This window comes from Pelodiscus sinensis, chromosome 6 (assembly GCF_049634645.1).
Source record: "Pelodiscus sinensis isolate JC-2024 chromosome 6, ASM4963464v1, whole genome shotgun sequence".
In the NCBI taxonomy this organism is placed as follows: Eukaryota; Metazoa; Chordata; order Testudines; family Trionychidae; genus Pelodiscus; species Pelodiscus sinensis.
Window position 1 is genome coordinate 51,708,053 of NC_134716.1, and position 22,585 is coordinate 51,730,637.

At 39.4% G+C, this 22,585-nt stretch overlaps 1 protein-coding gene across 2 annotated transcripts in view; it reads right to left on the bottom strand.

Moving 5' to 3' along the window:
* Positions 1 to 1,544: 1,544 nt before the first annotated feature.
* Positions 1,545 to 22,585, bottom strand: part of MEGF10 (multiple EGF like domains 10) — a 176,538-nt gene continuing 155,497 nt past the window's right edge. For both annotated transcript variants that reach the window (XM_006130122.4, XM_075931920.1), the window contains exons 17-25: positions 21,864 to 21,992; positions 19,563 to 19,691; positions 15,974 to 16,102; positions 15,164 to 15,400; positions 13,743 to 13,870; positions 13,386 to 13,509; positions 12,690 to 12,734; positions 9,218 to 9,424; positions 1,545 to 6,379 (exon numbers count right to left, since the gene is read on the bottom strand). In XM_006130122.4, the coding sequence (XP_006130184.1) occupies positions 6,219 to 6,379; positions 9,218 to 9,424; positions 12,690 to 12,734; positions 13,386 to 13,509; positions 13,743 to 13,870; positions 15,164 to 15,400; positions 15,974 to 16,102; positions 19,563 to 19,691; positions 21,864 to 21,992 (1,289 nt within the window). In that variant the 3' untranslated portion in view covers positions 1,545 to 6,218. The remainder of the gene's footprint in view (positions 6,380 to 9,217; positions 9,425 to 12,689; positions 12,735 to 13,385; positions 13,510 to 13,742; positions 13,871 to 15,163; positions 15,401 to 15,973; positions 16,103 to 19,562; positions 19,692 to 21,863; positions 21,993 to 22,585) is intronic.

Sequence of the window (22,585 nt, forward strand, 5' to 3'; positions counted from 1 at the left end):
CCTACCAAAGAAAGCTATTAGGTTGACTTGTAAACACCCTGGGTTCTCCTTATTTCCATTTTTGTATATTGGCACCATATTTGTCTTTTTCCTGTCTTCTAGAATCTCGTGTGTCTTCCATGACTTTTCAAAGATAATCAGTAATGGCTCAGATATCTCCTCATTCAGTTCCTTTAGTATTCTAGGATATATTTCTTCAGGCTCTGATGACTGGAAGACATTTAACTTGTCTAAGTAATTTTAACTTGCTTTCTTCCTATTATATTCTCATGCATCATGTCATAATGAGTATAATCAATCTCTGTAACCACAAAAATAGAATTACTTCTAAACACATATATATAATCAGCTGTTTCATTGCACTAGAGTCTTCAGAGTCAATCTTTCCATTTTTTCCATATCAAAAAGACACGTGTAGGCAAGATCCTGCACAATGTTGTCATAATTATGTTAGCAATAGATGAATATAGGAACTGCAACATGAGTAGAAAATAGAATTTTCCTTGCCATCTCTGACAATTGTTGTAGATGGGAAGACCCAGAGGCTGTAATCAATAGGACAGTTATGAAAGTGCAGTTGAGATGTTTAAAAAATTATGTTTGAAATACTGCTGAGGCCAGATATACTTTGTCTGATTTGCGATATAAATGCTGATCACACCTGTTAAAGATGCTAATGAGGCAATTTAATTCGCTCAAATATTACAAGAATCATTACATTTTTGGAAAGAATATGTTTTTCATGTTTGAGGCATTTCTGCCCTTTCAGATTGTGGATTACAATTTTAAAAAATATATACATGAGGAAGGACTTCAGGACTTCTCCATCTAACTGAAGAGAGAGAGAGTAAAAAGCCAATTCCAAGCACATTTGCCCACAGCTAGTGTTCTTGATACAGTATAAGCTATATGCCAGCATATGGAACAGAAAAGAGAATAGTGGTGCTGCTGGATGATTTCTTCCTACCTACATAGCTGTAGTTTTATGCTTCTCACTGGTATTTTACATGGTTGTAATAGGATATTGTTATCCTGACAAATAGATGTGTGGAGTGAGTCAAAAGAAATGCTTGGACATTATTTAAATCTTTCCATGTCACCCTCAGTACTGCTCTAAGTTTAAACTGGCTTCCACAGCTCCAAAAGGATCATTTTGATAGGTAGACATCTCCATAGAACTGCAAGACACTTGTCCCCTTGCCATGCCAGTAGATGCCCAAAAAAAGCATAAAGAGGGGTAGCACAGAGTTGGCTGTATTCCATCTGGAGATTTCCTTCCTTCAGGGAGCCCATTAAGCCACAAAACAACCAAAGTCAGGGCAAGAAACTGATCTAAACACTTTAAAAATGGATGAGCTTTGGTGCAAAACTCCATGGTCGAAATTCTGGCCCCACTATAGCCAATGACAAAACTCCCGTTGACTTCCATGGGTCCTGGATTTCACCCAATTACTGTTATTGAACGGACCACATACATGTAAAGCCTCACATAGCTTTTGTGGTACTTCAAGTTGCCCTGGAGAAAGGAAAATACAGGCGGGGGAAAAATCAAACACAACATTTCAAGTCTTTTATTAGAAAGTTTATTACATTAACCTACAAGCATGTTAGGTGAAATCACCGGTAGCGAAGGGTAATATGATGAGCATCAGTCATCTTTGGAAAACAGAAAACATTTCAGCATTGAAACAATTTGTTTTGTTACAATCCAGATACAAGCCAGACATAGTTTGTAGGTTTTCTTAAAAATATATATATTATAATTCAATCATATCAAAGTGGAAAGTGGCTGGGGTGAAATACTGAACATATAGTTAGGTCCAGTGCTAGGGTATTAATTGTACTAAAAAAGGGCAAGGTTTTCTGTACAATAGTTAGACAAGCACCCATCCGCTTTAGGTCATTTAAACTCCTATATACACAGTCTTTAATATAAAGCATTTTGTCAAAATTAGCTCTGTATTCTTCAGTATGGATCTTAAAGATGCATTGCGCTACTCATGTAGTTCAGTATAAGTGTCATTACTTGGAAACATAATCCTACTCAAGAATCCTGGTTTAGTCATGGCATTTTGAAAATCAAATACATTTATAATAATGTGCTCACCAATTTTTGTATTTTTAAACTTTCATTTGATTTGCAGTTTGTGTTTGTTAAATGCTCCAGCAGAAAGGATAGTCACAATGAAGGCTGTTCATCTCTCAGTTTTATGGACAGCTCCAATTAAAATTAATGGGAATTATCTGTGTAAGTAAATGAGATGAGGGCAAAGTTTAAGTGCAGCAGTGTTTGGGAGTAAAAGTCTCTGATACTAAAAATGTTTGTGAGGTTCAGCGTTTTTCGAAATTGTCAGGTCATAGTTTGTCTCATTCATTTAATATTTTGGGGATTGTACTCAATACCATATTTTAAAATCAGCAATTAACTTTTGGCTTAATTCTGCACTTTATTGCACAGGTGCACAAGTTGCTAGGGGACATTTATCCAAGAGTTTTATATTGTTTTCCTTTTGCAACATATAATGACACAGGTGCCTCCTTCCATTTGTGCAAATGGCAAAGCAGGATCCCTCTCCCTAGTTCTCAACAAGTCTTGAAAAACAGCCAGGTAATGTATCAACATATAGATCATGTCCATATGGTAGCATGGTATGGAGACTGGGAAGAGTCTAAATTCCCTTTCTGGGTTAGTGAGCATGCTGTGATGAGCAGCCAGGGCTGCTATGAGCTGTGGTTGTTCTTAGGAGAGCAAAAAAGTGTATTTCAAAGCATGTCTTTTTGAGGCACTTGAGGAAACCTGCTCCAGATGGCATAAGTGCTAACGGGTGCCATAGGAAAAATTCTGTATCCTTTGTAACATCAAGGTGGAATTAATATCAGTAAACATTGATAGGTCTCAGGTTTTTAACCAAAGATCATAAGTAAATTTCTACATTATCTAATGTGTTTTATTCACTCAAGTTAGTAACATGCAGATATTGTTTAAACAAAACACAATAATTGTCCAGGCAACTGTGTGTGTGAGAGCATGTTCCCCCATTCCACACACACATGCATATTCACAAGTCTTTTATGTGATGTATGTATACTTTTATTGGCCAAATATAGTCCTAGTGTAAGTAGGTATAATTATCCTTGGCAACAGCAGAAGTGTCACCACATACAACAGGGCTGAATTTGGGCCTGTATGTATGAGTATATTTAGAGCATACACAATAGCCAGAAATGTCAGAGCAGTATTGTCATGTGTGTTTAGTTGAATGCATAATTTGAGGATGTGCACCACTTTTGGAATTCCTACACATGTTAAAAATAGTTTGCTTTGCTCGTCACCATTGTATATTATATAGGACAGGGATTTATTTTATGTTACAAGGAATAATTATTCTACTGGCCATCAAATTCAAATAACACACAAGTTAAGAGGAGACAACTTTTGTGAACTCACAGTTGTAATGTATTGCATTTTCTATTTACAGCTTCAGAAACAAAATTTTATTTTTAAGTTTGGATCACACAGTACAAACACATGTATATCAGTATCGTATCGCTATATGTATTGGGCACACACAAACCCAATCAATTGCTTACTTTAAGTGGGGGTATAAAGCACTGCTTAATTTCTGAAACATCACCATTTATTTCTATGTTTGTGATGTCCTGAGGTGGCCATACAACTTTTACAAAAATGTGCCATTGCCCAGGAAATTCCAGTTTGTTCGCAAGTCAGCGAATGTGTATATATGACATGAACTCTGGGTGCAAATGAGCATCCCATGCATCCATGTGAACCCAGTCGTGGTGAGGTCTTCAGCTGTAGAGCTCTGATCTGTCACCACTTTAAACGGCAGCAGACAGACAGTATTTCCACTTCAGCCAACCGAGTCTTTTTCCATCCAGAAACGTTTTCCATTTTTCTCATTGAGGATCTGTATTTTAGGTGTTTCTCCAGCTAAGGCAACTGGATGTGATTCTCTTAGGAGCTATCAACACCACAACATCAACAATTATCTTTGACTCTAACATAATCCAAACTCTCAGCTACAAGAGCCACAGTGGGACCCTGTGCACTGTCAGGGAGCTCACAAGTATCTAAATGCCTAACCTACCAGCTGGCCTTCATCTCACAACATATAGTTTGGATGTGTTTAAAGGTAAACTTACTTATGACAGGGTGCAGAGTCACTAGTTTGGGAAAGTGAAAAAAACCCCACCCTGTTTGAGATTATGGGCCACCAGCAGCAGGTGCTTTGCTAATATGATCAGCAGTGGTATCTTCAACAATATTGACATATAACATCTTGTCTTTAGATTTCATATCTAACATCCCATTGAGAGGAAACAAGCAGTATAGACTCCCTACAGCTACTGATTCAGGCTATTTGCAGATTCAAGGAGACATTTTTTGCATCAGTTTTAACAATTACAAATAAATAAACGCTTGGATTCTGGAGCACAACTCCACTTCCAGGGTAAATTCTATGATTAATTCTTCTTTACCTGAACTGCAGAAGATTTGGGGCCCTAACTATCTGCTGGCTACTTGGAAGAAAGAGAGAGAATGCCTTCGGGAAGGCTATTTCTACATGCAGGGTTAGAGGAGTGAGCTGAACCCCATACTAAGGATTTTTTCTTTCCTTTCTTCCTTATGGCAACTTATTTTGCTTTCCATTATCCATCAAGAAAAATATAGTGTGATTGTAGTTTTTACTGATGATTCAATCTACCAGTTTACACTACAACCTAGCCTACTTATCCCATCTCTAGTGGACATTATCATAGAATCATAGGACTGGAAGGAACATCAAGAGGTCATCTAGTCTAGTCTCCTGCACTCATGGCAGGAATAAGTATTATCTAGACCACCCCTGACAGGTGTTTGTTTAACCTGCAATATCAATTCTCACTTTTACACTTCCCCCTCTTCCCTGCCCCCCAAAAAGAAAAAAAAAGACAGCATATCTTAACCAGACATAAAAAGGCCAGCTGGCAAAATACAATAAAATATGTTTGCAATTATAAGCTACAGCACTAGAAACAGATACACAGTTTAAAAAAGGAGATACAAATTAATGAAAAATGGGGTATATTATCAAGTTATTAGCAATGCAAAAGACCAGCTTAAGCATATCTTCCCTACATCAATTATACATAACAAAAAAGAAAAGGTGCCTTTTTAGCAAATACACAGAGATTGTTCAGTCACATCTAGGGGAAAAAATTAATCAAAGCATTGTACTATTCTTATTCTATAATACAGTCCATATTACTTGTTTATAAAATTTAAACCTTTTCTTGCACTTCAAATTTACAGCAGTCATCATTTTTGTCCATTCCTTACACACTCATTCAATCAATTCTGACAAAAATAAACTGATTTCATTTACATATTTATGCAATAATTACTGATATGTTATGGATTATTACTTGTGTATAACAGGAATGGTTATAGTATATGGAGCCTTAGTGCACCAAATGGCTTTTCAAGGATGGGTTCCAAAGCCTATTAATATGGGGTACCCACTGATCTTCGGGTGCTGCAATAATATTAATCTATGCAATGCTTTCATCACTTTCAGAATTACACAGACTATGTATTTCCATAATCAGTAATAGTCATGAAAAACATTTGTTTTTTTCCAAATGACTGCAACATATTGTTTGGTTGCATCCAAAAAGACTTAAGTCTTTTTACACATCTTGACCAAAGACAATATAATCCATCACAATGTGGTGTGAATGTGAAAGAAATCTGGCAATATCAGATAGGTTTTTTTTTTCTAAGTAACAAATGAATCAAACTATCTGTAAGAAGTGGATATTTGGAAGGTTTTGCAGTCCTTAAGGGCCTCTCTATTATGAAACATGAGCAAGTAAAAAATAAAAATTCCAGTTTCAAAGTAGCAGAAATGGAACTGTTATCAGAACTGTTCTGCAAACTATATGTTTAAGCAAATATGCTACAGTGTAAATGTGTGGCATTTATGTCTGTAAAAATAACTATAATGGAAAATCTGATCAGGGTCTCTTCAGTTTGGCATCTATCCATGTGCCGTATGTGTTTATACAAACCTCAGGTTGAGATTTCTGTTCAACATATGGCAATTGTCTACAGAATGGATTAGGAGCCAAATATGGTGGCAAAGTAGAGGAAGGAACATAACCAAGCCACTGTTCTCTGTAAGAGTTCCACTGTGATGTACAATGAGCTTCAGGTGTCATTCACTGCTGACCTCCTTCTCAGAGGACGATGGACTATCTCGTACTGGAAGCAAGTCATAATGGCATGGAATGTGACTGTTTTTGGGAAGATCATAAGGATCTTGGCTGAAAGATCCGTTGTTACTGAATGCGCCCTGGACAACACTCACCGTAGGTTCTGTGATAAAAGAGAATATACATATTTGGGTACTGGTAATAACAAATGGGAGGAAAATACTTTCCTCAAAATGAACAAACAAGTCTTGCTAAATGTTGCAAAAATTTACTGTTGCTAAAAATAAAGATCTTGTTCACTCAGCTTTGAATTCTTAAGTAAAGAATATGTGGCTAAAAAATTCACTGGTATTAATGCTGCTCAGTTATGCATCAAACTCAACTGTGGGTGTATTTGTGAGTTTGTAATACAACACTATCAGGCAGAATTGCATGTCTTCTTTTCTCTTTGGGTAAGTTGCATAAATCAAAGTGTAACCCACACACCTTCTGGGTGGGGTGTGCTGTCCCATCTAGTGGCATTGAGACCACTTAAAGAGAGAAAATAATGAGACTGCTTTACAGACTTAGCTCATGCACTAAGCTGCAGAGGTCCTAGGTTTGATTCTATCGGTTGGGATTACATAAACTCCCGCTAAAACCTGCTGCCAAACTTTGGATTTTTGAGCACAGCCTCAGCACTGGATATTGGATATTGTACAAGGCAACCCCAAGGCTGGCCATACCATTAGGCGAATTGAGGTGGCCGCCTCAGGTGCCAGACTGTGTGTGTGGGGGGGAGGAGAGGGGCGGAGAGGGGAGGCAGGGCACCACTAGGCCCCAGAGTGTAAAAAATTGTGTCTGCTGCTAGTGCATATGGGGGTGTCATTTGAGCTCCCTGCCTCAGGTGCCAAAATGTTGTGGGCCAGCCCTGGGCATCCCATGGAAATCTGCACACTAATCCTCAAGCAGAGACCGTAGAGTACTATGCAGCTACTTGTCTTTCTCTCTCACACAGACTCATCAGTCATGTCCCAGCCTTCTACATCCCACTCTCCATGAGACCCCAAAGAGAGACAGCATGGAATAGACAGTCCTTAGCAAGATAATGGACACCCTCATGGGTGAAATTTCCACACAGGAACAGAAAGGGAGAGTTAGGTTCTTACAAGGTATGTAGCAGCTACATGGTTTTGAAATTTTGATTAAACTTTAAACAACTTTTTTTCAGAGCATCTTCCTGCAAAGGTAACAGTCAATGTGGGCATCGTTCACTCTGTTAGGAGAATTCTAAAATATACAGTACATATCCCTTTTCAGAATCACTTAAATCCGTGTTGCTAATGAACTTTAGAATAATTAAGCAATGTACAGAGAACTACATCGTGAGCTACTATTTTGCTTCTATTTTATATACACAGCAATGCTGTGATTTTTTTAAAAGCTGTGATCTTGTCTATTAGAAAGAAAACAAAACATCTGAAATCTTAAAGTATTTCAATCCAGCAAGTAAGTAATAGTGATCTTGTTGCCTGCCTACTATGTATGACTTAAGAAAGGAAGCATGGTCTTGTTATTAAGGCATTGGACCATCAGTCATGAAATTTGGTCTGTGACCTTAGGTAAGTCATTTAAATATTCTTCCAGTTTTCTCAGGACTGTAACAACTCCTCAGGGCCCACCATGGAAAAAAACCCAGGATTTATAGAGTTACTGGTAGGAGGACAGGGATGAGGTGTGAGACACAGGACACACAATGTCTGCAAATCACAGAGCTCTTCTGCCATTGTTACCCACCAGGGTTAACCATACTCAGGACTGGAAAATCTGGTCCAGGCCTCAGCAATGTGCCAGCGAGAGGCTAAGCAATGTGTCCCATTGCTCCTTTAAGAAGGGCAAGAATATGGCTTTCTGTCAGAGATATTTAGATAGATGGCATTTATTTAAACAACTGAAACAATGGTATTTGAAGCCATCTTCTCTGTGAATCACTTCACAAGTTTGAAAAGAACAAGATTTTTCTAATGATTACCATGTATAGACCCTGAAAGTGTATCTTTTTTTTTGTTTTGTTTTGGTTGAGCCTGTGCTGAAGAGTTAATGTCTTTAAGTCACCTTTTTGAAGTGAGAGCAGCCCTCTTGGTTAACTCTTATGTTTGGGCAGTCACAGCTCTGTAGTATGTGCTCATCAGTGAGTCCACCCCCTTCAGCACATATAAAGTAGTCCAAAAAAGAGGGGGGAGAATATTTCACTAACTCCCTTCATTGTGTAAGGGCGAGGGAAGCAGTCTTTCATTCCCTGCAGGCAGCCTCATTCCCACTCTCAATGGGTAGGTCTACACTACCCCGCTAGTTTGAACTAGGAGGGTAATGTAGGCATACCGCACTTGCAAATGAAGCCCGGGATTTGAATTTCCCGGGCTTCATTTGCATAAACTGGGCGCCGCCATTTTTAAATCCCTGCTCGTTCGAACCCCGTGACGCGCGGCTACACGCGGCACGAACTAGGTAGTTCGGAGTAGGGTTCCTAGTCCGAACTACCGTTACTCCTCGTGGAATCCCGGGCTTCATTTGCAAGTGCGGTATGCCTACATTACCCTCCTAGTTCGAACTAGGAGGGTAGTGTAGACATACCCAATGTGAGTAAAGATCAAGGCTAAATCCTGGGGGAAATTTCAACATAGAAGCAGCCCAACTCATCTGCTTCCTCAAAGGCTTGGGCAGGCAGGGTTTGCAAGCAATAAAGTCTGTTAGTGCCACAGGGCCCTCATTTCCAGAACTCTGAGCCCTCTCTGCTTGTTCTGAGTGCCACTCTGACTGCTCAGAGTTCCTTCCTTTTAAGGGCCCACCTTCAGGCCTGACAAGCGTAAGGGGTTGAGCTGGGCCTGATTGTACCCACAGAAGTTCCTTACCCCTTGTCCGGCTGGTGAGGACTCACCTGCCTAAACACAGCTTCAAAGGAAGAGTCTTGCGCGCACTGTATCCTTATCATGCACAGCCTAACAATGTGGTTGGTACTTACCAACTTCATAGACATTCTTGTTGGCTGAAGCAGAGTTGCTGATCTCTGCATATGGGGAGTCCCTCCGTGCCGGTGACTTCATTTCAACATATCCGCATTCTGAGTTTTTTGGCACAAGTGTGGGTGGGTCTTTAATAGTAGCATATGGATTTTCAGAGCTACTTAATGAGCAGTTGCTTAAATTGTATTCTGAATTCTTCATTAAATCTGATAATAGAAAATATAGCACTGTAATCTTTTGAATATGCTGCATAATGTATAAGCATAAATATTGTGACTAAATAAAGCAAAATAATCATCAGTTCTACAAACTGCACACCAAGAAGATCAGCTACTTTCAGTTTTGCACAGTATCTCATAAATCAATAACTACATAGAAATTTGTTACAATATTTTCCCAAATTTGTTTTACACAGTGATTAATAGTTACTTCACCAGTTCTGCTTCTTATGGGCCTGATTTTGCCTTGGGTTGAGTTCCTTTTGCAAAGTTCTTATCTCATTAAAGTTGATTCTGGTACTAAGGATAATTTGTAGGATCAGGCTATAACTGACAATTTTAGAACACTTGTGTCTTTGAAGGTGCTGAACACATGACACATAAGTAAACATTACAATTACAGAAGGGGTTGAACTGATAGACAACTCCTATACTAACTAGGAGCTGGAGGCAAGGTACTTTTAGTGAGGGGCCACTTTGTTCTGCCAGTGCCTTGATTGGTAAACATCAAGACATGCTAAGAGTCAGCTGTTTTCCATCGATTTCCCTAGTGGTAAGGTTGGAGGAGGAAAGAATGAGCAGAGGTCAATGGGTTAGTCCATTTGGGGTGTGACTAAAGGAGTGATAAAGTTTTGGAATGCAAAGAGTTTTCTTGGGCTGGGAAGACATTGTGAGAGTTTCTTTTTCTTTGCAGATTTGGAGCCAAGACTTTCAGAGCTGACTACTAGGGTCTGGTCTACACTTAAAAGTTAAGTTGACAAAACCACATCCCTGAGTGCCACAGATATGTCCACATAATCCCCAGCATAGATGCCCCTATGTTGATGGAAGAATGCTTCTGTTAGCCTAGCTACTGTCACTAGGGCATATTCCTGAACTGATGGAAATAACTCCTCCTTTGGAGTAGGCTTCATTTACACTATGGGATTATGTTAGCATAGCTTCAGCACCTAGCTCTACTGGTATGGGCTTCATAGTGCAGGCCCCTTGATTTTGGGTGATTGAAGATGCTTTAAGGAATCTGACTTTCAGAGGGTATGTCTACACTACCCCGCTAGTTCGAACTAGCGGGGTAATGTAGGCATACCGCACTTGCAAATGAAGCCCGGGATTTGAATTTCCCGGGCTTCATTTGCATAAGCGGGGCGCTGCCATTTTTAAAACCCCGTTCGTTCGAACCCCGTGCAGCACAGCTACACGGGGCATGAACTAGGTAGTTCGAACTAGGCTTCCTAGTTCGAACTACCATTACTCCTCATTCCACGAGGAGTAACGGTAGTTCGAACTAGGAAGCCTAGTCCGAACTACCTAGTTCGTGCCCCGTGTAGCCGCGCTGCACGGGGTTTGAACGAGCGGGGTTTTAAAAATGGCGGCGCCCCGCTTATGCAAATGAAGCCCGGGAAATTCAAATCCCGGGCTTCATTTGCAAGTGCGGTATGCCTACATTACCCTCCTAGTTCGAACTAGGAGGGTAGTGTAGACATACCCAGAGAGTGTATGGTCAGAACTTTTCAAGAACCAGGCCCCTTTAAGGAATCTCAAATGAAGTACCCCAAAATCTCTGAAGAACGTTCAGCGAATCCTTTACTTCAACACAATGTCACATACTTAAATATGTGTTCCTTCAATTAAATTATATTGTATTATACAAATTCTCTATGATATAGCTGCTCTTGACCGCAAACTTAGTTCCCCCATTTTCAGATGCCTGGAAAAAAATGAGCCTTTTGGTGAGACTTGCAGGTAATCAGAATTCTCAGACCAAGAAGAGAAGCAAATTCCATATCTGTAGTGTCCTGACAGACTATGCCATGTCAGCTATCCTGCCCATTTATACTAATGGGACTCCACATCTGCAAATCTCAGCTTGGTGGTATACCATGGAGAAAGAGTGTATTTCTCAGACTGTATCTAAACTACATCCCTTTTTCAATAAAGGGATGTAGATTAGGCACGTCGATATTGCAAATGAAACCGGGGAGTACAGGATCTTTCAAAACGAGGTATTTCTGTCAAAAATGCCCCATGTAAACTGCTTTTTTTTTTCGAAAAAGCCCCGTTTTGAAAAAAAAGCAGCAGCTGCCATTATGCAAATGAAGCACAGGATATTTAAATCTCAGCTTCATTTGTAATATCTATTGAAATATCTTTTATTGAAAAAAAGGGATGCAGTTGAGATACAGCCTCAGGTACTAAGTCATTTACAGCTTTAAAGGTCAAAAACAGAACCTTACATTTCTTCTGGAAATTCACAGCCAGCCAGTGCAAAACATGGTGCACAGGTTAAATCTACCAAGTGGGCCATCACATTCTGCACCATCTTTAATATCCAGATGGATCTAAGCTCAGCCCTATACAGATAATGTTCCAGTTGCATAATCCTGATGTAAGTGGCAAAGACATGCCTGGCAGTTGCAAAGGTGAACATATGAAAAGACCAGTTATAGCTGTTTGGCTGTAGATTGAATAATAAAACAGATCTGGCCATTTCTGCAACTTAATCTTCTAGTAGTGGAATAAACATTTTCTGAAGGGTATACGGTAGATATCCTGTTAATGTGCTCACATAGTGCCAAAGCACTGCAAGTTCATCCGTGGACATAGTGGCAACCACAGACAAGAATGGATTGTCCATAATTTCAAACACTATAGCATTTTTGTATTTAATTTTCATTGCAATATTGAGCATGTTGCTGTGTCCTTGACCTTTAAACAGCTCACTGACATATAAAGGAGTTTTTTTTTTTTTGTCTTATTACTGCCAAACCAGAAAACAGGTCTTCCGGAAGTCTTCAGTTCATGCAGGAAAGCTCAGCTGTGCACAAAAGGCACAGCCCTCATGCAAAGCTTTACTCTCCTCCCAGGGTAACTGGAATGTGATATGGGGAAACAACTAGAAAAGGGTAACGGGTTACCTGCCTGCCACAGGATGTATCCTCCTTCCAGAAAGAGAGAGAGGCAAAGAAAAAGCCTCTAGGAACCGTGGCCCACTTTAGTCAATGGAGTTACTTTGTTTTGGTGCTACTCATGAGTTTTCTGTTTAACCAGTAAATTGTGCCAGGAGGCATAGGTGCAAAAGATTTGGGAACTGTACTGTTTGCTTCCAGAGCTAGTGTGATAGCACATCAGCTTACACAGAGGCCTGAACATTACATACTCTCTTTCCACAGAAACAAAAAATAATTTTAAATGGAACATTTAAATGAAATATCTGTATGTTTTTATTTAATTGGTTCAGAAAATAAAAACTCACCTTTCAGGGATTTTCCCATATATCCTCTGTCAAGTCCAAAAGCACCTATGCCAAAGGAGAGTCACAAAAACACAGAACATTTTGTAAATTCAATTGCAATTCTCTGGGCAACCATTCAAAATCTCTACAGAATTGTGTCATGGTTAATTTCTGTCTCATAGGAGAAATACCCCTACAATAAGAATACAGATACACTGAAGAAATGGTATGACTGTGCACCTACATACTGTCTAGATTCATGGAGTTTAGGGCCAGAAGGAACCATTCATCATTTAATCTGATCTTCTGTATATCACAGGCCATCAAGTAGACCAGGCATAATGTAGACCAATATAGATCAGATCTAAATTAAATACCTTACAAAAGTCTTAAGTATATTACATTTACACAATTACATTTATCAGCCAGAGCTGGAATCTCAAAAAATGACAAGATCTATTTTCCATAAAATTAACTTGACTGTCTTTAATATACTCCTCTCTCTGTGGGTACTGCACCATTGGTCAATTTTGGAGCATGGACATGGCCTTGCCCCCTCTACTATCAATTTGGCAAGGCTAGCACCACTAACAATGTTAGCTAACTTCACAGAAGAAGACCAGATTATACCTACACCTCACAGGGGAAATCTCTTTTCTGACATCCCTCAGACTCACACAGGGTAATATGCAGCACCCTTTCTCTTTGTTTCCTTACCGAGCTCATTGAGGTACCCTCCATGTTTCCAATCTGCAGGAAGTGTTCCTGTGTAGTCCAGGACTGCACCCCGTTTTCCAGGATCGACATTCTTAAGATTCACAAACAGCTGATTGTTTTTTGACTATTTCAAACAAATAAACAAAAGATGATACTGATTGCAGCTGATTTTAGATCACTAACATTTGCACAAGATGATAACTGGAGAAAACGAAACTAAGCCCAATGAGGTAATTTAAGAAATAAAAGCCTTAATGAAAATGACTTGGTGAGAGGTGTACCATGTTTGAAAAGAAAACTTTGGGTTCATACTGCCTGTTGATCTGCATAATGGCCACCACCATTTTCTTGTTTTACCTTAGCAAGGGTCCTCCTGTCCATGTTGTTGACATGAGGTGGGGTTGTGCACTGTGTTAGGGTGTGATAGCTAGGGTTGGTGAAGTAGTGGCTATTAGCGTTCCCACCATTAGTGTGAGGAATGGTTTCTGAAAAGAAAGGGAGAAGCAAATAAACAGTTTAGAGGAACATGCTGTTGCCTGTTGAAGATACTTATTGGATACTTCACCCCTTCACTTTTTTTTGCCTCCATTGTTTGCAACCCTGGCATTGACCAGTTTTCAAAAGTGCCGACCAGAAGGTGTACAACACTGGGTGTGTTGCTACTACCATGATTCCTCTTTGGTCGTGTTTTAAAAACATACCCTCATCTGCTCGGACCACTTCAACTCCTGGCCTCCCAAAACCCCTCGCTTCCCCAACTCATGCATGCCATTGCAGGAGTACAGAATGCCACTGCCTTATGTTTCATGCCTACAAAAACATATGACAATGTCAGACCAATTCTGGAACAAATCCACGGGCCTAACTAAAACTACCCTCCTGGTTTTAAAACCCTTCATGGCCTTGATCCAGCCTAATCCATGACTCCCACTTCCTCTCTTCTCCCCACTCTCTTCACTTGTCTCATGCTAATCTATTTCATTTAAAATCTCAGTTGAAACCATATCCTTTCAGTCCTTCTTAAACTCTTTAAATGTAGTTAGCAGACGAACTGAAACATTAACACCATCACTGTATTACTTAACTCCTAAACATGTTTTGAGATACAATTTGTGTGACATATTCTAGAAAGCAAAGTTGCATTGTATGTGGTCAGCAAATGTGGTCAGCATTTTCCTTTGTCCAACAGTACACATTTCTATTAGCATAGGTAGGCTTTATATATTAAATATATAGATTAAAGAGGCTATATTGCAACACACCAACAGTTCACAGCTATAGACACTCAGAAAGATTCGCTCAGACAATGACCATGTGCCACTGATTGCTGAAAGGGGCTACCATGTGGGGCTGAAAGGTGCACACATACAAGACAATGTGTTCTGAAAAGTTGAGTTGCTGGCTAGACAGGAAGGGCAGCCTGCAGCAGTTGGGGATAGACAAATTCAGTGGATCCTTGAGAATCTCCTTCAATATGGGGAACCTATGAACGCCATTCCCCATGTAGATTAAAACGACTCCCACTGGTGGAACTCGCAAGGAAGGGTGGCACTAGAAACCCAAACTACCCTCCCTGAAATATAAATTTCCCTGCTTGTAGTAGCACTTACTGATGCAGAGAGGTGCCATTTGTACCTCCTCAAGTCTGAGAGGACATTTAATTGTAAAAGTTAATTGAGCAACAAAAAAAAACTAAAAAAAAAACTACCAATTTTTGAGTTCCTTTTTCTCTGGCTGGGATTTTCTTAGTCATGTCTCTCATACAGATCTACTCCTACCTGAAATAGTATAATCCGCATTGATGACCCTCATAGCAGGTGTATAGGTAACTGCTGGCATATTTGTTTCTTTCCCCTTCTGCTTGTGTCTATAAATGATGAATAGTGCTAGCAAGAAGAGGACAACCAGGACAAGAATAATGATTCCTGCAATAGCCCCAATCTGGTAAGAATCAGCAGGGATAGCAGTACTGGTGCGGCTTAAACTGTTCAAGTTTCCTACTATGATCACCCCAGCTGGAAAACAAGAAGAAATAAAAACACATGGCATAAAGGCATACACGAATTATAAAACCAAGAACAGAAGACTGACTTCTATTTTTAAAGCTTTCTTACTGGGTTCATGTTTAGAAATTTTAGTTATACCGAAAGCCTTAGGAGTGTTAGACTAAGCCTAACTTAGCCACAATAATACATGCAAATACTCAAGTTTTATTTGACTATTTCCTTAGCTAAAAAAATAGCATTCAACCCTCTGGCCAAGAAATACACACTATACAAAGCACTTGACCCAGCGGCAGTTTTGTATGGCTTTATCGAGTGTAATGTTGCAAAAGATATCATCATGTGCTGTATTGAAAACAAGCATATGATCCTAAATCACAGTCCTTCCTTCCTCCAGTAAGATATCAATAAGCTATCTGATGTCTGAAAATTCACAAGTATAAATATTATTAATAAACAATCAAGTGAATAATTTAAATACATATCCCAAAGGGGATTCATTGGTTATATATATACGGCATCTAAGAGAATTTAATCCATCAACATTTACAATACTTTCATAATCATTTTATTGCATGTCATTACCTTGATCACACCTTGCTCCTTTCCAGCCTGGGCTGCAATAACAAGTTCCTGTGATGTGGTCACAAGTTGAGTTATTCAGACAGTCACATATTTGCCGGCAGCCATAACCATATGTACCTGGAGGACACTCTGTGCAAAATAATAAAAAAATCAAATGCACATCTTCATATTTGAACCTACGACTATTAATTGTGTGTGCAGTAAATGCTACTGCAATATTTTAACATGACAAATACACGCATGTATTTTAACATGACAGATACACGCATGTATCTTTACGCACCCTAAAGATTTGCCATTGTAAAGCAGCTACATTTATAAAAGTGACCAGCAGGTGGCAGTGTGTTATTAGCGCTGGAACTTTAGGAGGGAAGAAAATATCTTGTTTAAAATGATGTCCTATACGGAGAAGTAAACAAAACATTATGGTCAAATGTTGATAACTGGGCCTGATTTTCCCACTGTCCTTATCCTTTTTTACATCTATGTAAAATGAATGTAAATTGTCTTCAACTCACAATGGCACAGGTTTAAAAGGCTATTTATGGTACATAGCAATAAAGAACCAGGCACAGTGGTCTAAATACACAAAGAAAGGTAGGTGGTGAAGCTAAGTATTGCCAGGCCTAACTTTTAGGGACTTAGGAAATCACTGGGATTCACAAAGCCTAAGAAATGCAAGGGAAGTGATGGGCGATAAGCCCAACCCCTTTATCAGAAATTGACACAAGTCTGGGCTACACAGAGGATTCTCACTCTGCTTGCAAATCTTAGCTTCAAACTCTCTCTTGGTGTTAGGTGCATGTGGCATGTTAACAAGAAGTAGGGGTAGGGGATGGAGGAGCTCCTTCATAACTTTTAGCTCAGTGAAAGACCTTTGATTCAAGTCATTCTCATGTTTGTTTTCTCTCTCTCTGGCTCAATAATTCTTTCATTATTTAGCCACAGTGGAACATTTTCCATGTTGTGTAGCGAGCAAGCATGCATGAGAAGAATTCTGGATCATGGTTAAGGCACTCACCTGGGAAGCAGCAGATCCCGGTTAAAACCTCCTCTCCCCCTCAGGTAGGGGGAGGAATTAAACCAGGGGGTTCTCACTGCACCAGTGTGTTGTACTCCTTCCACTCTTTTGCTATTTTGTGTAAGCTTGTCTATATTGGAGACTGTAGTGGAGGAACGTCTATCTATGCTAGGCTTATGCAGTGCTCTGGGGGTTATGCATGCAGGCACCTGGCATGTGGCTGCAATGCACATGCTCAAAAGCAGAAGCACTTAGAGAACTTTTACTGAAAAATATGTAGGTGCTGCATGAGTTTAGGTACCTACAAGTTCAGGAGCAGCTGAGCAGAGGTTTTATGAATCCCAGTGGGGGTCTGTGTCTGAAAGTGAGACACCTAGGGTGTGTCTAGACTACAGGGTTTTGTCGACAAAAGTGGACTTTTGTCGACAAAACTATACCTGCGTCCACACTGCCTTTGAGTTATGTTGACATAAAGTCGACAAAACTCAGCAGTTTTGTCGACGTATGTAAACCTCATTCTATGAGGAATAACGCCTTTTGTCAACAGAGTTCTGTCGATAGAAGGCATTACTGCATCTACACTGTCCTTTGCGTCCACACTGTTATGTCGACAAAGAGGCTTGCTTTGTCGACAGAACTGGATGTAGTCTAGACACTCTTTGTCGACAGAAGCTTTGTCAACAGTATCTGTCGACAAAACTTCTGTTGACAAAACTCTGTAGTCAAGATGTACCCCTGAAGTTGTAGTTAGGCTCATAAATCTTCTTGTGAATCCCTCTGTGCATAGAATGCCAGATTCAGATCTGAATACAATTTTATTTTAGGTCTGAATTTGATTTAAGCTGCTCACGGGATACTGTCATGCCATGCTGTGTAAAATAAGTAAAACTAGAACATGAAAGATGTGAACAAGTTATAAGAAGTAAGCTACCTATGAGAATTTTTCATGAATTAAACTGACCACACAAAGACTTGTGAGCAGTAATATACAGTTGATTGTAAGTGTCTCTTTAATCATGTTATTAGTGTCATTTTACTGGTAGCTTTGGCTTTGTTTGGTATTACCACTTGCATACATTTATGGCTTGTTACCTTATTGTAACAAAACTGGATTACAGAAGTGTGATTCTTTTAAACAGGAATGGAGATATCTTTTGGAGCTTAAATTTTTGGGAAGAGGAGGGTGGAAAACTAGCTTGTTTTCTTAATGATTGTTGGTTTGTTTATTGTAATTTAAGTCCATGTTTTATTTCTCCCAAAATTAGAGCTGATCAATAAATGGAATATCTATTACATGGAAAATTTTAAAATTTAAATATCTGATTTTGTTCCATGTCATAATGTCAAAATGTATAAAATGTATATATATACATTTTAAAAAGTATAAAATAATGTAAAAATGTATAATTTATATGAACATGCAATATTTAATATTTAATGTAATATAAAACTCAAAACAATATGAATCAATATGCTAAAGTCAAAACAAAACATTTTCATCTTATCCAGATGATACTTGACAAGATTTAAATGAAAGAAGAAAGCCAGAATGGTTTGTTTTGACATTTTGCCATTGAAAATTCCATCAAAATCATAACATTCCTGCAAAACATCAAGATTTTTATAAAACTTCATTTTCTGACAGAAAACTGTTCTGTCAACATTTTTTACTAGCTCTACAAAATGTTAATTTTACAAAACTAACATTTGTTATACCTAATAGGAAGCTTATTCTACACATTTTGAAATTGAGCCTTATGAAGAGAGACTACAAAATGTATATGTACCACTCAAGCCAATTAAGCACCCAGAATTGGGATTAAATGAGATTTATGTGGTTTGCAAGCCTTATGTTGATCCGCTGAACAGGGGTCAGTTTCTGGGGTAATATGATGAATTAGGCAAAAACCCACCATTCTCCTGACAAAAACTAGGCCAGCATAAGTAAGAGCCTTTGGGACTCACTTTTCTCTCCTGAATAACTCCACTGAAGCTAATGAAGTTAAACTGAGGTGAAACTAATGTGTGTGAAAGCAGAATCAAGCCCTATATATAGCAAATATAATGTGCCTTATATGCTCATCCTTGGTAACTCTTTCGACCTACACAAAACTATTCCAGAGATGAATTTGATTCTCAGTCTTCTGGCTATTGATTTTCATCATGGTGTTATGATTGCAGTAGTTATTTGGATAAATTTGTTGGTTTTGTACGATTATGTATGTTTTTCTAATATTATGTCAAAGACTATAGAGATACTATATCACTACTATAGGTAGCTTCAGACAGGAGCTTTTAAGTGTAGATGTAAATGTAAATAAACAATAAAAAAGATGTATATATAGTTTATCAGTCTTATTAATCTCTCAGGCTTTCATGAGATGGAGAAACAACCTTAACATCACACAAGATAGTGTTAGGTCCAAATCCTGTGGTCCTTACTCAGGTAAAGTCAGTACTAAAGTCAGGGTCATTTTGGCTAAGTAAGGACTCACAATCACAGTATTCAGTCTAGAGAGGTTTGCGTTTGTTCCTACCATGCACAAATAATTTCTGGTCCCTACTCACTCTGTTCGCAGTGTTTCCCCATGAATCCTGTGCGGCAGGTGCACTGCCCCAGTATGTGGTCACAGTCAGCTCCATTTTGACACTGACATATTAATGCACAATCTTTTCCATAAAATCCCAAGGGACACCCTGCAATGCAAAGGGAAAAATAAGAGAAGAGAATTTTCCATGAGGAATATAAAAGTATTATTATTACTTATTAATATAATTTCTATACTGCCACTGATTTACACATGGCTTTATACATATAATAAATGAAGAGCTTCTCTGCTCTCAATTAGACAAAAAGGCAGGACAAAGTAACAGGAAAGAGAGGATGCAGGAATTACTGGTGATAAGTAGGTAGGCAGGAAGGACCCCTGGAAGAAGTTTTAAGGAGAAATCTGAAGGAGGAGCGAGTAGGGGGCACTTCATGCAAGAGTCCAGGAAGACCGCTAGATGATGAATGAATCTGTGGACATATTTTCTGCACAGTTGATGTTGAAACATTAACGAGTAAAAATATTGTATCCCAGCTCCTCACAAAGGTGCCATGTCAGTATGAAGAAGATGTATCACTGCAAAGAGATTGTTATTTACCAGCAGGAAGCAAAAGAACCATGATAGCTGACAAGTGAACCAATTCAGTGACTGTATTCCTCAGTGTTATCCATATGGTGCCATAATATGTGTTATCTCCTGCCACTCTGACATTGCACTATTGACTGTAAAAAGCACCGTATGCAAAGCAGATTTCAGTGGTACTTTTCTGAGATAAAAGATTATAAGTATACCTGACTTAAGCATAAGCCAAATAATAGCTGACTGCTGGAGGAGGAGGAGGTTCACTGGGAGCTCTAGCAAATGCACCACTTGCACTCTGATACATGGAGGCCAGCCAAATGAGACCATATGTAGGCACCCAGACAGAGGATGTTGCATAAGGTGATGAGACTACCAGACCACGGACACCACAGACTCCATTAGCTCAGATAGGAAGAGACCCAGTGGACTACAGGGGGGAAATGGTGTTTAGAACTGGTTATGGGCTTGGTGTGTTGGTGGTGGTTCCGCACTGATTTGGTGGGAGGTGAGTATACCACCAACAGGGCCCTGGGTCAGGACCCAGTGGAAAGGGAGGGCCTGGGTTCCCCTACTCTGGCTACCCTCACTTTGGGGTGCGGGCCTGGCATGCTGTATAGTGACTCTGCCCATTATGCTGCACTACCCCTGACTGCAGGGGATTGCTCTACTGACTGCTCATTAGGCCACACTACTGCAAGTGGAGGGGATTGTTACAGGGACTCAGTAAACAATGCAGACACTGGACCACATAGTCCCAAGATGTGAGACACCCTTTATATGGGACTGTGAGACATTTCTTTCCTGCCCCAACTTGTGATGGTGTGTATTAGCCCCACAAGAAAAGAAAAAAATTCTCTCAAACTTTGTGTGAACTATTGCTCAGCACTCATATGAAGATTTCCAGTCATAGCACTTCTAATATCTAATTAATTAACGTAAAGTTCTTGGAGAAAGATCTCAGGTATTAAATGTATTAGTCACACAAAAACAATTCTAGAGAAGAGTATAAAACAGCAACCTGATGAAGTTCTAGTTCTGGTTCTAGGTAACATAGCTAGTCATGCCAGTACCTAAATTATGTGTTGGTAAAGCTTGTTCCCTGTAACCTGATGACTAGAGAGATAGGCGACTGGAATAAAATCACTTTCTAACACTGCTGAAAAAAGGAATGTGTTGTTATGAATCATTGTCATGAGCAAATAAGAAGCTATTCGCTTCACAAGACTTGATTTAGTCCTGGGTTACGCTGATGTAATCTTGGGAGCAGAGTACCCAGTGGCAGAATTCCTCCCAGAGGAGGTTTTGGGTGGGGAAAGGTACATGTTAACTGCAAATGTCTCTTTGCCAGGGACTCACATCTAGCAAGCGCTACCACGGCTGGGCACCTGGAAAAGCATTCATTCAACACATGCACGGGCAAGCTTCTACCGCTGAGACTCCTGTGGGCTCCTGGCTGTAACTGAATGTTGCCTTCCTCTGCAGGAAACTCAAAGGGAAGGCAGCTGTGACCATCACCTATCCTCCTCCAAAGGTGATTTCCCCATGAGGAAATATAGGTGGCTACAATTTTCATCGCTCATACCAGCAGAGGCAACAAACGATACAGCCTCTGGATTAGAATGGCATAACACTATTGGGAAATCACTGAGCAAAAAGGGAGTGAAAAGAAATAATGGAAAATACTATTATTAATTTATAATCATACAACAATATGAGCAGATCATAGGAATCACTTACTTTGGGTACAATAAAGGCCAGTCCATCCTGGAGTACATTTGCATTCCCCATCATAGGCACTGCAGTAAGCTCCATTATGGCAATTGCAGGTGTGAATACAGTTTGGACCCCAATGAGCAGGTGGGCAAGCTGAAATATCCCAGATCAATTAATTAATCTTATTATATGGCAAAGACACAAAGCAGCATAACATGCAAATGCTAAAACAGTTCTTTTTCTACCTTCTTCAGTCTGGTCAATTTCGACCAGAGCGTTCCCTAGTTTTTTCTTGAACCTAACTAGTGTTTTACCCTTGATAAGAACAAATGAAACAACATTAACTGTAAAGAAGAATCAATGGGTGAGATCCTCATCTCAGTGCAACACTATGTAGCCATTATCACTAGTTTCTCATAGTACACAAGAGGCAGTCATATAAATCAAGTTTCTTGATTTCTCACTGGTTTCCAGAGACTAAAAATTTTCACCCTTCCTGAATATTACTGAACTAGATGGAGATATTGCAAATTCCAATCCTAGCATAGGAGGAGAATAAACAGGGTGAGAGAAAAAATATATTTGTAGCCTGTATTCCTCTCCCAAAATGTAACTTTAAGGCCAAAGCAGGGTGAATCAGTGATTCCATGGTTTAACTTTAGTTTCTTGACCTGAGGCTTCTGATTTATTTATTGGTTCCCATCAGACCACGAATCAATACAATCCTTCCAACAAACAAATCACTG